At 31.3% G+C, this 12,317-nt stretch overlaps 1 protein-coding gene and 1 long non-coding RNA gene across 9 annotated transcripts; one reads left to right on the plus strand and one right to left on the minus strand.

Moving 5' to 3' along the window:
* Positions 1-3,505: 3,505 nt before the first annotated feature.
* On the minus strand, positions 3,506-5,592 carry LOC123201278. The gene is made up of 5 exons (XR_006498797.1): positions 5,250-5,592; positions 5,067-5,157; positions 4,938-4,984; positions 4,541-4,806; positions 3,506-4,444 (listed from the first exon to the last, which is right to left on the minus strand). It is a non-coding gene; the product is annotated as an uncharacterized LOC123201278 (long non-coding RNA).
* Positions 5,593-5,652: 60 nt separating this feature from the next.
* Positions 5,653-11,354, plus strand: LOC123201277 (transcription factor MYB3R-5-like). Of its 8 annotated transcripts, XM_044616708.1 has the most exons (10): positions 5,921-6,043; positions 6,245-6,313; positions 6,439-6,590; positions 6,820-6,871; positions 7,174-7,231; positions 7,952-8,046; positions 8,141-8,244; positions 8,457-8,585; positions 9,193-10,165; positions 10,951-11,354. In XM_044616708.1, the coding sequence occupies exons 2-9, from the start codon at positions 6,272-6,274 to the stop codon at positions 10,148-10,150; spliced, it is 1,590 nt and encodes a 529-aa protein (XP_044472643.1). In that variant the 5' UTR covers positions 5,921-6,043; positions 6,245-6,271; the 3' UTR covers positions 10,151-10,165; positions 10,951-11,354. The 8 variants fall into 8 exon arrangements, with proteins under 8 accessions (XP_044472645.1, XP_044472648.1, XP_044472644.1 ...); XM_044616710.1 differs by lacking the exons at positions 5,921-6,043; positions 6,245-6,313 and adding an exon at positions 5,653-5,868 and having other exon boundaries at positions 6,411-6,590; XM_044616713.1 differs by lacking the exons at positions 5,921-6,043; positions 6,245-6,313 and adding an exon at positions 5,653-5,868.
* The last annotated feature ends 963 nt before the right edge of the window (positions 11,355-12,317 follow it).

The following is a 12,317-nucleotide window of genomic DNA, read 5'->3' on the forward strand; positions in this document are numbered from 1 at the left end:
TTAATTAACAAGTCAAACTACCCTAAAACTTGAGTTTGAATTTTCAAAGTTTCCAACTAACAAGCTCACAAATCTATAAAAATTTTGATGCATAATTGATTAAAAAAATATCGTTTTAACTAATACAAATCAAAACGATGTTATTTTAGTATCGAATTGAACTCAAGTTCAACCTCTCTCAAGCAAGTTGAGCTCGAACAATTTTAAATTACTCGACTTCACTCAAATCGAGTCAAACTCAAGTTTATGTGCGTTTAAACTTAACTTGACTAAAATTCAATGACCACTATAAAGAAATGATTAACAATATTGATGTGACAGATAATATATACGAAAATTTTATTACTACTTTTACTTTAAATATTAAAAATTTATTAAAGTGATTTTTATTTTATTATAATTATATTATTATTTATTAATTTTTTAAGATAAAAATAGTCATATTTTTAATTACTATAACAAATAATATAAAAAATATTTTAGAATAATTATATTCAATAGCGTTTAAGTAATATAATATATTAATATTATTATTTTTATATTAATTAAATTTTATCAAATATAATAATTATTTATACTTAAAAATTTTTTAAATAATTTATTTTTAAGATAATTTTTTTAATTTTAATTATAAAAATATTAGTCGGATCAAATGTATCCGTATTTTAATTTAACTTATTTATTTATGACTATCTCAATAACCCACTAGATCTTGAAGGGGTACAGCTCATTAAATGTCATGTACTCATTACTTTGAGAGGAAAAAAAGAAAAGAAACAAAAATTATATGCGAAAAAGCTTTGAAATATCTTTTCTCCTTTTTATTTATTTATTTTTTCTTATCATTTCAAAATTAATTTTTGGCAAAATCAAATCTGCTTTTTATGTTCAAAGTTTGAAAAAATGGAGACAATTATGGTGTGGTTGTAATATAAAAAACACAAAATTAGGCAGTTTACATGTGTAAGTTGTTGTGTTTCAACGTGCAAAACATAGATCTCATGCCCCCCCTCCCCTCCATTTGGATTTGTATTTTTAGGATTTTACATTCTTTAAAAGAGATGGAAATGGTAAACCTTAACCCTTTTCATATTTTGCCCTTTCTCTTTTACTTGTGTTTTTTTGACAAAAACGATTTAGATGGCATGAGGGAAATGTGCTTAAATTAATTGGAGATTTTTGTTGGATCAATTTCATTTTGACCCTCCATCTATTCAAGTTTCTCATTAGTTTTGAAAATTAATAATCTAATTTTAAAAAATATGAAAACCCTAAGTTTATGGGTAAAAATGTTACTTTTTAAAGTTTAAAAACTTTATGTAAAGGTGAAATGTTAGTTTATAAAACCTGGGAGGGCAGAGAGTAATAAACTTTATAACTTTTTAATATAAACAGTAAAATAACTATTTTACCCCTCTCTTTAATAGGAAAAATTAACAGAAGTTTGTCTATGGACGGAAAAAAGAGTTTTTCATCTCCCGTGGATATAAGTTTGAAAATGACCTAAAAATTGGATGGAAAATAGTACTTTTCCCGTTTTGAAAATTAATAACTTTGTCTATTATTAGGATAAATAAATAGTTTCTCAAACAATAAAGAGCAATAATATATATATATATATATATATATATATATATATATATATATATATATTATTTTTAAATTGTTAGTTTTTTAAATTAAATGAGAAATGAGATATAATTTTATTTATTTTAATATTAATAATAAAATTATCATTTTACCCTTATAACTATCGGAGAAATTTAACCTAAATAGGGTGATGGGTAACTATTTATAAACTTGGGAATAAGCCTTTTGGCCTTTGAAATAACATGTTACTATTTTGCTAATATATTCTTATCCCTTTCAAATTTCCAATCATAAGAGATTGATTTGTCCATCTCATCCATCTTCTTTTATCTCTTTTATTCTTCTCAATCACCCTCTTTTTATAAAAATCACATTAGAATAAGTTGAAATTCTGAAGAATTTGTAGATGCTTTTCTTGCATTTATGTCTATGTTTGAAGAGAGACGGTCTATCACAAATGGGATAAAGAATAAACTTTGTCTATGTAAACACACTCGCAAATTCTTCTAATTTCTTTCATTTTTTAGGGATGCCTTTCTGATCAAGGGCATATATGGAATATTTCTTTCGTATATCATTAAGGTGTTGTTTGGTTGATGGGAAAGATAAATTATTATAATAATCTTTTATTAATAATAATGATGTGACAGATAATATAAAAAACACTGATTATATCCTAGTTATTTAAATATTATCAAAATAATCTTTATTTTTTACTATTATATTCATACTTTTTAATTTTTTAAGACACAAATAATATCATTTTCAATTAATGTAACAACTAATATGAAAAATATTTTATAATAATTATACTTAAAGATATTTAAAAAAAATAAAATTATATGTACTCAGTTTGAGTACACAAATGTGTACATATTTATATATGTCATCGATTGAGTGATTTTAAATTAAAGATAAAATTACACTAAATCATGAGATGATATATATAAGTGTATAAATTAGTGGGTATACATCGTATTGCTCTCAAAAGAAAATCTTTGTATTCTTTTATGAGCAATATTATATGTACTTACTCCGGGTGTACAAATATATATACACATATATATGTTATCACATAATTAGGTGTTACTTAATCATTAATTTAGAATTACCCAATCATATAATGACACATATAAATATATATACATTTATGTATCTAAAGTAGGTATAAATAGTTTTATTTTTCTTTTATTATATTCAATCAAACACAATAATTATTTATACATATCAATTTAATAATTTATATACAGTTATATTCAAGATAATTTATTGTCGTAATAATCTTTCATTTTCTGAAATAAAAATTATCTAAACCAAACGTATCTTAAATATTAGATTTATCCCATACAACCTTGTGAGATTGTCTAAGATTGTTTGATTTGAGCATACCCAAGTTTTTTATAAACTATAAAAAAAATATTAATTTAAAAAATTACTTCTTAAGGATTAATACAAATATAATCACTAAGCTTGGGTTTATGCCAATATTTTTCTTTAACCTTTTACCCTAAAACCCTACCTAAAATTGTGTCTCCTTCAATCTTAAACTCAGATTTTATTGTCTCACACCAAGTACAAAAAATAAAGTAAAAAAAGCATTACATTGAAGAATTAAAATCAATCATGATCATGTATTGTTGTTAAAAGTTGGTTAATTGTAACTGTACACATTAGTTGGTTTAATTTTAATGGGAAATGGGCAACACTAATTAAATCGGTTGGATTTAATCAGTTATGTAGTTACCTAATTAGTGTAAGTAAATGTGACAAATATGCTAGTTGATGTGCAGCTCAACCTACTACTGTTGTGGGTAGAGATAAACCGTTGAGTTTAAACACAAAGCTGGTGAGTTGTCTGAGATGACTTGTTACTGTTTTTGTAATCATTAAAAAAATTAATTAATTAATAATTATATTATAAAAAATATTTTTTATTAAAATTATTGGATCAATCAGTTACTGAAAAACTTGATTGCTTTTTCGGGCAAATGGGCCTAATTGGTTTTTTGGCCTCATGAATGAGTCTCTGAGAAGGCAAAATGCTTAGTAATGCAAGGGACCTGTAATCCAAATTCCAAACTAGAAGCGTTTGATCGGTTACAAGTACTGCCATTCTCTTAAAATGTGGAATATATTATCTTATCCCATTCACATAAGACTCGGTTCATCAATGAAGAAATTTTCGGATTCAAGAAGTTGGGGCTAAACTGACTTCTCATGAAAAGTGGACGGTTCATCAATGAAGAAATTTTCCCCGCCCTATAAATTCAGTCTTCAACATCAACACGTCCATCTGGGTTCACCTCATTTTTCCTAAAAATGTCTTGCCGTGATGTAAATGCTCCGGCCGCTGCCAAATACGGCAGTGCCGCCCGTGGAGAGTAAGTTCTTCTCCTTTCTGTTTAAATTTCTCAAATTCATTTCCTTGACACATTATATCAAAATGACATGATTTTCTTTTCAGTGACACGAAGACCGCCGAGATTCCTGTCCCTGCCGTTTCACCCAAAAAGCAGTGAGTTTCAGATCTTCCAGGATTCCCTTTTGTTATTTTGTCTTTCACTGATGCTTTGTTTGTTGTCGGGTGAATAATGCAGGCAAGGTGAGAGAGCCGGTGGCTGTGAGAACGCCTGCAAGTGCGGACCCAATTGCAACTGCAACCCTTGCACTTGTAACGACAATAAATGAGACGCCATCTTTTCTTCTTTTCAAAGCATAGATGGGTCCTTCAATTAAATAAATATATTAGCAAATCCAGTGTCCAAAATTCCTGGTGAACTGTTTAGAATAGAGTAGTTATGGCACCTGCGCCATCAAAAATTCCTTTTGCTGTTTTGATAAATAAGTTGTAAGCCTGTAACAAGATTTTTAACGGATTATTATAAGTTCATCATTCATGTCTTTTAATGGCTCAAAGTCTGAGCTTTCTAAGCTTAAGACAAATAATTACCTGCTTGGATGAAAGCCCTATCTTCTCTAAATCGCCCAGCTGCAAACAATAGTGAAACAGAATTATAAACTGCCAATTTCAAGGGACTTGTTTCTCCTGGTTCATATATATAATCTGCCAATTTCGGTCCAATCCCCTGAATGACACTGAAGAGTCAATGAAAGTTGTTGAGATAACAAATACCATCTAGGATTATTTGAGAAGAATTTATCAGGGGCATTACTATTGATCAGTGGTGGCATGCCTTCAACTCAAGCAGCTCTTCTCTGCATTGTAAAAAGACAATTGCAGATTTAGTTTTCATAAATGTAAGGATTCAACGCTGTTTATAAGAACGCGTTGAAACATAGAACTCGTAAAAAATAAATGAAACATTGAAACATAAAAAAAGAGTTACCTGCTCGCTGTGTTCAAGAAATCAATGTATTCTTGTATAAGTGAAGTCTGTATGTAAAATCAAATTTGAAGTGAGAACCACAAAAAGTACATAGATGAAACATGATTGCTTTAGATTTATCTACTTTACCTTTACACTAGTACTTAGTGCACCAAATTTCTTGTTCACTGTCTCATCTGTTTGGTCAAAGAACGAATCCAACTGATAGGTCTCGTACCAACTATAGAAGGAACAAACCCATGCTTAATTAGCAGCAAAGACCAAATCACATAAACAGAAATCAAAACCACAAAGTTAAAACACAACACTCACCTGGTATTAGGGTCTTTGAGATGAACACTGACTTCATTACAGGACTCAAATTCCTTATCGACAACCGAAATACAGGACTTAGGGTTTCCGTTCTTTGCCGAAATATCCTGAGAGAGGTCACTACTACTACCCTCACCTTGGAGATGGAATTCGAGATATTAGGTCTTGAAGGAGCGTTTAGTGAGACGGTTACAGTTTCCATGTTGAATTTTCTGAGAATTTATTAGGGAAAGCTTGTGGAATTTTCAGAGGAAGAAGAAGAAGAGAGAAGTTCAAAAGGATTTGATCGTTGTGAAAACTTCAGTGGACGTTACATTTGAATTTGTCTTGCCGTTGAACTTTGGGCCATTTGGGCTCACACGGAATTGTTGTACATAGCATCAGCATCATGGATGATGTAGGTTCCTTTGTATTACAATTGAACACACATTATTCATTTAATCTTCCCTCGATTCTTTCTCATCCAACCGTCAAATATTACCCGCGAATACATGCTTCCTTTCCTTAAAACCTGTTCGAGATTTAACGTATACTTAGTCGAGTTGAGTGCTGTTTGAGGTTCAAACTTTTGTCCTCCAACTGCAGGTAATTAACGGAGACGTCGTTGCCAATATATTCGGTACAGTTTTTTCATTTCTCTAATTTATAATAAAATATTTTTAGTTTAACTTCTCTCTGTGTTTTGGTTCATCGGATGAGGATTTTTCTGTATTTTTGTTTTCAATTTTCTTGTTTGTTTCACAAAAGGGGTTTTCTTTTGATGAGCTTTAGTTTGATTCCCACCGCTTAAAGACGTAAGCTTTTAACTCTTTTAAGGAATCAGAAATATTGTTTTTACGTTTTGCTTTACTGTTTTTGATCACGTTACCGTTAAATTTTGAACCACAAGTAGCTCTGATTGGCTCAAAATTTGTTTCGTTCTTGTTTGTTGAAAACCCTATAATTGTTTATGATTTCATCTGTGGTTTTTTTAATTCGTTTTTTTATCTGATTAGTAAATTTTAAGACCTGGGTTTGTCTGTATGTGTGTTGGCGATGCCGGGTTTGGAGAATTTTGTTCAATAGTAAGATTTTTAGTGTTTTTCTGTGATTTTGAATTATTTTTTGAGAATGTTAAATTGTTAGTTTTTATTTTGTTATTTACATACTTTTCTTGATTAGGATTTTGGGTTTTGGAGATGATGTGTAGAAGGAGATGACAGAATTGCAAGTAGACGAGTGTTGCCTTGAGAACAAACGATTAACAATCGCTTCAAGCTCTTCTGTATCTGAAGGTAGTGGCAGTGCTTTTCTAAAGTACCCTGGAGTATCTAGCCCTGCAACTACATCACTGACTCATAGGTATTCATAATTAAGCTTTCTAGATTTCAAATGCTCTTTGAGTTGATTAACATCTGTCTCACAGCTGGGGCATGTATTTTATGTTCAGAGTAATATTAGGTTTCTGCTTCTTTTGGACTAGGGCTTGTTAGTTTGAATGTGCTATGGTATTAGTGGTCAAATTGCATAGATTTTGATTGATGCAATGGATTTTAATCACTAAGCTTAATTGGTGTTTTGGATTTTGCAGGAGGGCCACAGGACCGATTAGGCGAGCTAAAGGAGGTTGGACACTAGAGGAGGTTAGCCCAGCCCTTTTTACTTTAAATTGTGTAAAGTTGTATATCTAAGTGGCTGCCTGCTAGTAGTTGTTTACTACATGTTTGCTTTTTTAGATGGTTATAAATCGTGAGGTGAAGTGCTGATTCAACTAATATGGGAACAATTATAGCTTTATTCAGTTTACTGGTTTTTAGTTAATTTGGATAAACAACAGCTACTAAACATACATTGGTTTGTTGCTTCAGTAATCGCTGCTTGTGCTCTGTATTCTCTTTATACTTTTATTATCTTGGTTACCAACAATTTCTACAATTTTTTACAGGATGAGACATTAAGAAATACTGTAGCAACTTTTAAAGGGAAGAGTTGGAAGAAAATTGGTCTGTTTCTTTTCTCAAAGTTTCTAATATTATTTTTAAATCTGCTTATTTTGTAGTTAATTTTTCTTTTACAATCCATTTTTCATTTCAGACCACACTTTGCAATATGGCAAAATTCAAGGGCTATGTCTCTCCTTTTCAGTGATAGCTATAGTCAGTTACTTCAAATTAGATATATGAAGAACCTTATAACTGGGATACCCAAAATAGAAAGGTTTTGGAGCCTGAACCTTTTGACTGCATAATTTGACATTTGGTGCAAGTTAGAAGAGAAATTGAATACAGGGAATACAAATAGTATGATGTTATACTCATGCTTTTTTTTTTCCCCCACTAATTGATTTTGATTATGGAGTCATTACTGTCGCATGCACTATTGTTTGCCATTGTTGGTCACATTCTAAGACTGGAGTCGGAGTTGGCTAAAGATTTGGATTACTAAATAATTTAGAATGAAGTGTATGAATAGAAAAATTTTACTGGTTACAGCTACTTGAACACAGTATCCTAACATGCTTTTTTAAATTTGTATTTTTATAATTTTATTTAGTGGTAAATTTTTGTGTCCATGCCCATCAGAAGGTGATATAGTTGTGTAGATATTGAGCGCCCACACAATGTTGACTGCAGCAACATCTAGGTTTTTTTTTTTTTAATGGTAGCTACATTCTGTTTGAGTTTATAAAACTACTCTTACACTTGCTTACAATTTACCTGCAGCTGAGTATTTTCCTGATAGATCAGAAGTACAATGTCTGCATCGATGGCAGAAAGTTCTCAATCCAGACCTTGTTAAAGGACCTTGGACTCAGGAGGTGGGCACCTGATTGCCATCTTTGTTCTTTTTTCCCCCTCTGTTCCAACAATTTGGTTCAAGCACTAAAGTTTTGTCACTTCTTTGGCTAATAGGAGGATGATAAAATAATTGAACTAGTGTCAAGATATGGGCCCACAAAATGGTCTGTCATTGCAAAGTCTTTACCTGGTCGTATAGGAAAACAATGTCGAGAGAGGTGAGCTGTACAAATGTTTACAAGATTTACATTTCCCAACTACAATATTGGGCACAGCCATGTGGCCGTGGAACCTTGGACAATCACTCTTTCCTTTTGTTTTATAGTTTACTGATTCATTGCTTTGTCATCATTCATTTTACTGATCGGATTTTCTAAATGTGGTTCTCCTGCTGAGTAACTCAGCTACTCACTAAAATCCATGCCTGCAGGTGGCACAATCATTTAAATCCTGATATAAAGAAGGATGCCTGGACTCTAGAGGAGGAATTAGCACTAATGAATGCCCACAGGAGATATGGGAACAAATGGGCTGAAATTGCCAAGGTTTTACCTGGAAGGTACCATTTTTTATTTTTGAAGAATTTCATATGCAGTCAACCGTGATGCTATGCCATAATGAATTTGTATTAGGATGTTGTATACTATTTACTGCAGTACAATACTTACATCTTGGACTAATAATCGTTCACCTTAAAGCTTTCAATGTGATGGTTTAAGTTATAGACAGTTGATGACTACTTCTGAGAAGAAATGGTTCAAGTAATATTTAATTTTATCATGTGGCATCAGTCATAAGAAAATATTATTTTAGTGATCTACTAAATTTAGCATCTTTGAACTACACACGGTCACCAGTAGATTTACCCATAATCATGAACTTTTCATAAACATATTCATGAAGCAAGTTTCTTAGAGACACATACTCATGAAACAATTTCTCACCGTGAAAATTCATATTCATGAAACAACTACTCTGTTAATCATTTCTCCTGTAATATGCATTCTTTGAAGTGTATGATTTGTTTACGGAGGTGGAAAGCTCTAATGACTTCTATCTTTTTCGTTGTCAGTGTGAACTGTACACAATTCTACCTATGTGATATGACTTTCAGAATGTTGTAATGTTTTAATTATGACAAAAATGTGACTTATTTTTCCATTCAGGACTGATAATTCAATAAAGAATCACTGGAATAGTTCCCTGAAGAAAAAGTTGGATTTCTATTTGGCAACTGGGAAACTTCTTCCTGTTGCAAAGAATGGTCTCCAAAATGGCTCCAAAGATACAAAACAAATTACTGCTGGTACTAAACATTATCTTATTTATTCAACTAGGGACTCAGATTCAACTGCCCAAACTTCATCAGAAAGTAGAGACTTAGGCAAGCTGAATGAAGATGGCAAGGATCAAGTGGAGTCCTCAACTCTAGTTCTAGATATGGCTGCTTCATCAAGGGTTCGTCCAAGTGATTCTCTCAATTCTGATTTTGTTGAATGTAAGCCACAGTCAGCTAAGATAGATCTTAGCTGCTCGGAATCTATGCCAAAGCTTGAGAATTGTGCAATCAATTCTGAACTTGTTGACAACCAAGTAATTGGGTCACAACAGCAATTTGGAACTCCAACCTATGGTTCTTTGTGCTATGTTCCATTATATTCAGATCCTTTAAACAAATGTCTTCTGCAGCATGAGTGCAACTCTACTCCCATTACTTCACCGATTAGCTACTTCAGTCCACCTTGTGTGAAGGGCAGTGGTTTAAGTGCTAGAAGTCCTGAATCTATATTGAAAATTGCTTCTGAGACTTTCCCGTATACTCCTCCTATTTTAAGAAAGAGAAAGTCAGAAGGTCAAGCTTCATCTGATACTAAAATAATGGGAAAAGTAGATGGGGAGACAACAGATACAAGTACTCCTATTGAGTCTACTGGAAAGGCTTTCAATGCATCTCCTCTATATCGGTTAAGATCCAAACGCACTGCTGTTTTCAAGTCTGTGGAAAGACAACTTGAATTCACTTTCAACAAGGGGAAGCGTCATGATAATACCAAATCTAGGGAATTGTCTGTGAATGCAAGTTGTCCTATTACCGAAGATTTGCACACAACAAAACTCAGGTGACCTAGGGCATAACCTGTAAGTAATAGTTTCACTAACTGTTATCTCCGATTATAGCATCCTTTTATCCAAACTGCTGGCATTATCTGACTTGGGCTTCTGTACTTTGATTAATGTTCAGTCATGTGAATGGTTCTGAAAAAATTGCAATTTTTGATCAATCGAGAAAAATTATGGAGATCAAAGAATTATTTACATTATAGATCACAATGCTCTCATCACATTATGGATTACAATGTAGTAAATGGTTACATTATTTTATTATGGATTAAAATTATGGAGATCATATTTTTCTGTGATGAAGAAACATGTATTATTTTTGGTTCATTCCAGATAAATCCAAATCCAGCATCAATTCATAGAAGACAAGAAAAAAGTAAAAAAGAAGCTGTACTTCTTAGTTAGGAAGTAAGTTGTAAGTGACTGAATATGCAATGTGTAGTTCAGGCCTTCTGGTGGCAACAGAAACAACATAGTTAGCTTATTGAGGTCTGTATTAAAGGATTTGGAATTAGTATATGCATCTGTGCTAAGGCGAGGCGTGAATTTTTTATGAAGCAATATTATGTGCATTTAGTTTTAAATATCTAATTAGGTATTCAGATTATGTGTCATTATGTGATTGTGTATTTATTTATCGTTAATTTAAAAATTACCTAATCATATAATACATCATCTAGATACTTAATGGATACTCAAAATTGGTATACATAGTTTTATTGTTTCGATATTATGTTTTATAAGTTATTGATTTTATAGTGACAATGAATTTTAACTTATTTGACATCTTTGTATTGATACAGGAATAAATGAAGATACTTGAAATTTGCAAATGAGAACAGAATTTGTTTCTGCAAATGTTCAATAGTGATGAAGCACAAAACTTTTTCTAATATGCTTAGAATGTTGCACTTTCACTGACTCTGCCTGATCATACTGGAGAGACTCATACACTTGTTTATTCACTGGTATTAGGCATCTTATTTCTGTAGAATAAGAAGTTATGGGACCCAATAATTTGTGAAGAATACTGATGGTAACAGTTAGTGTACAGAATCACCCCTCAGGACAAAAATGTGCTTATAAGTTCTTCCTCCAGTATGCACAGATAGATCATGTAGCATTTTTTATGTGACTTTCATATTTTGTAGCATTATTTATGTGACTTCATTTCAAGCAGTCTAGGTTTTGCGTGTTGTTATCGACAGAATCTATTTTGCCTATACAATAAAACCATATGCACTCAGTTTTGATTACTCAATTAGGTATTTAAATGATGAATCATCGTATAATTAAATATTTAATTACAGATGACATGTCATTGAAATATTCAACTGGAATTAAAACCAGACGCACATAGCTCTTGCGATATCTCTTTTTCAAGAGTTGAATATAGAGCTATTGGTATAATTTTTTTTTTTTTCTTTTCATTTTTGCCTTATCAGAGAATCATTTAGTTCTCTCCTTCCCCTCTTCAATTACTATCATGTGATTGTTCAAGGGATGAAACAACAATGTTGTCATTGACTGTACTAATGCTAGTAGAAGGCTGAAGGTTATTTTTATACAATAATACTATGTGTACAAATAATGATATATTATCATATGAGTATATATCATTTTATTTTCAATTTTTAACTATTTAATCATATGATAATACGTCATTATTTTATAAACCAAGCATATTTACTAGTCTTTTTTTTCCCATATGAATATAATAAAAATTGACCACTAATATCGAGGAAGATTAATCTCTTATTGGAAATGACTTGAATCAAACCAATTTAACTTAAATAAGTATTAGTTTCAAATCAAATGGTACTTGAGTAGAAATTTTAATTCCACATTTCAATTTAAATACTAAAATCCCCGTATAACAGTTTCATATACTACTAAGATATTATATAATTTAAATACATAATTATCACAAACCAAAAAGGTAACAACTTAAAAACATTTTTAACAAGTATTTTCTTAATATTCCCAAACAACACAAGATAGTCCCATGGTTGGTTATGCATGAGTTCTCCAACTTTGGTCTTCCCATTCCAATATATGGCTTACAGAATTTCAATCTAGGTTCAAAATTTCACACTAATAAAATTTATATCCATACTATAATCCAAAAACATGGTAATTAAATCATGTATCGTGCTGTATTATAGAATAT

This window comes from Mangifera indica, chromosome 18 (assembly GCF_011075055.1).
Source record: "Mangifera indica cultivar Alphonso chromosome 18, CATAS_Mindica_2.1, whole genome shotgun sequence".
Classification (NCBI taxonomy): domain Eukaryota; kingdom Viridiplantae; phylum Streptophyta; class Magnoliopsida; order Sapindales; family Anacardiaceae; genus Mangifera; species Mangifera indica.

Coding starts and splice junctions, on each gene's coding strand:
- LOC123201277 (XM_044616708.1), top strand. CDS start 6,272: ATGTGTGTTGGCGATGCCGGGTTTGGAGAATTTTGTTCAATA. Junction 6,314..6,438: donor TTGGAGAATTTTGTTCAATA/GTAAGATTTTTA, acceptor GATGATGTGTAG/AAGGAGATGACAGAATTGCA. Junction 7,232..7,951: donor GAAGAGTTGGAAGAAAATTG/GTCTGTTTCTTT, acceptor ATTTACCTGCAG/CTGAGTATTTTCCTGATAGA.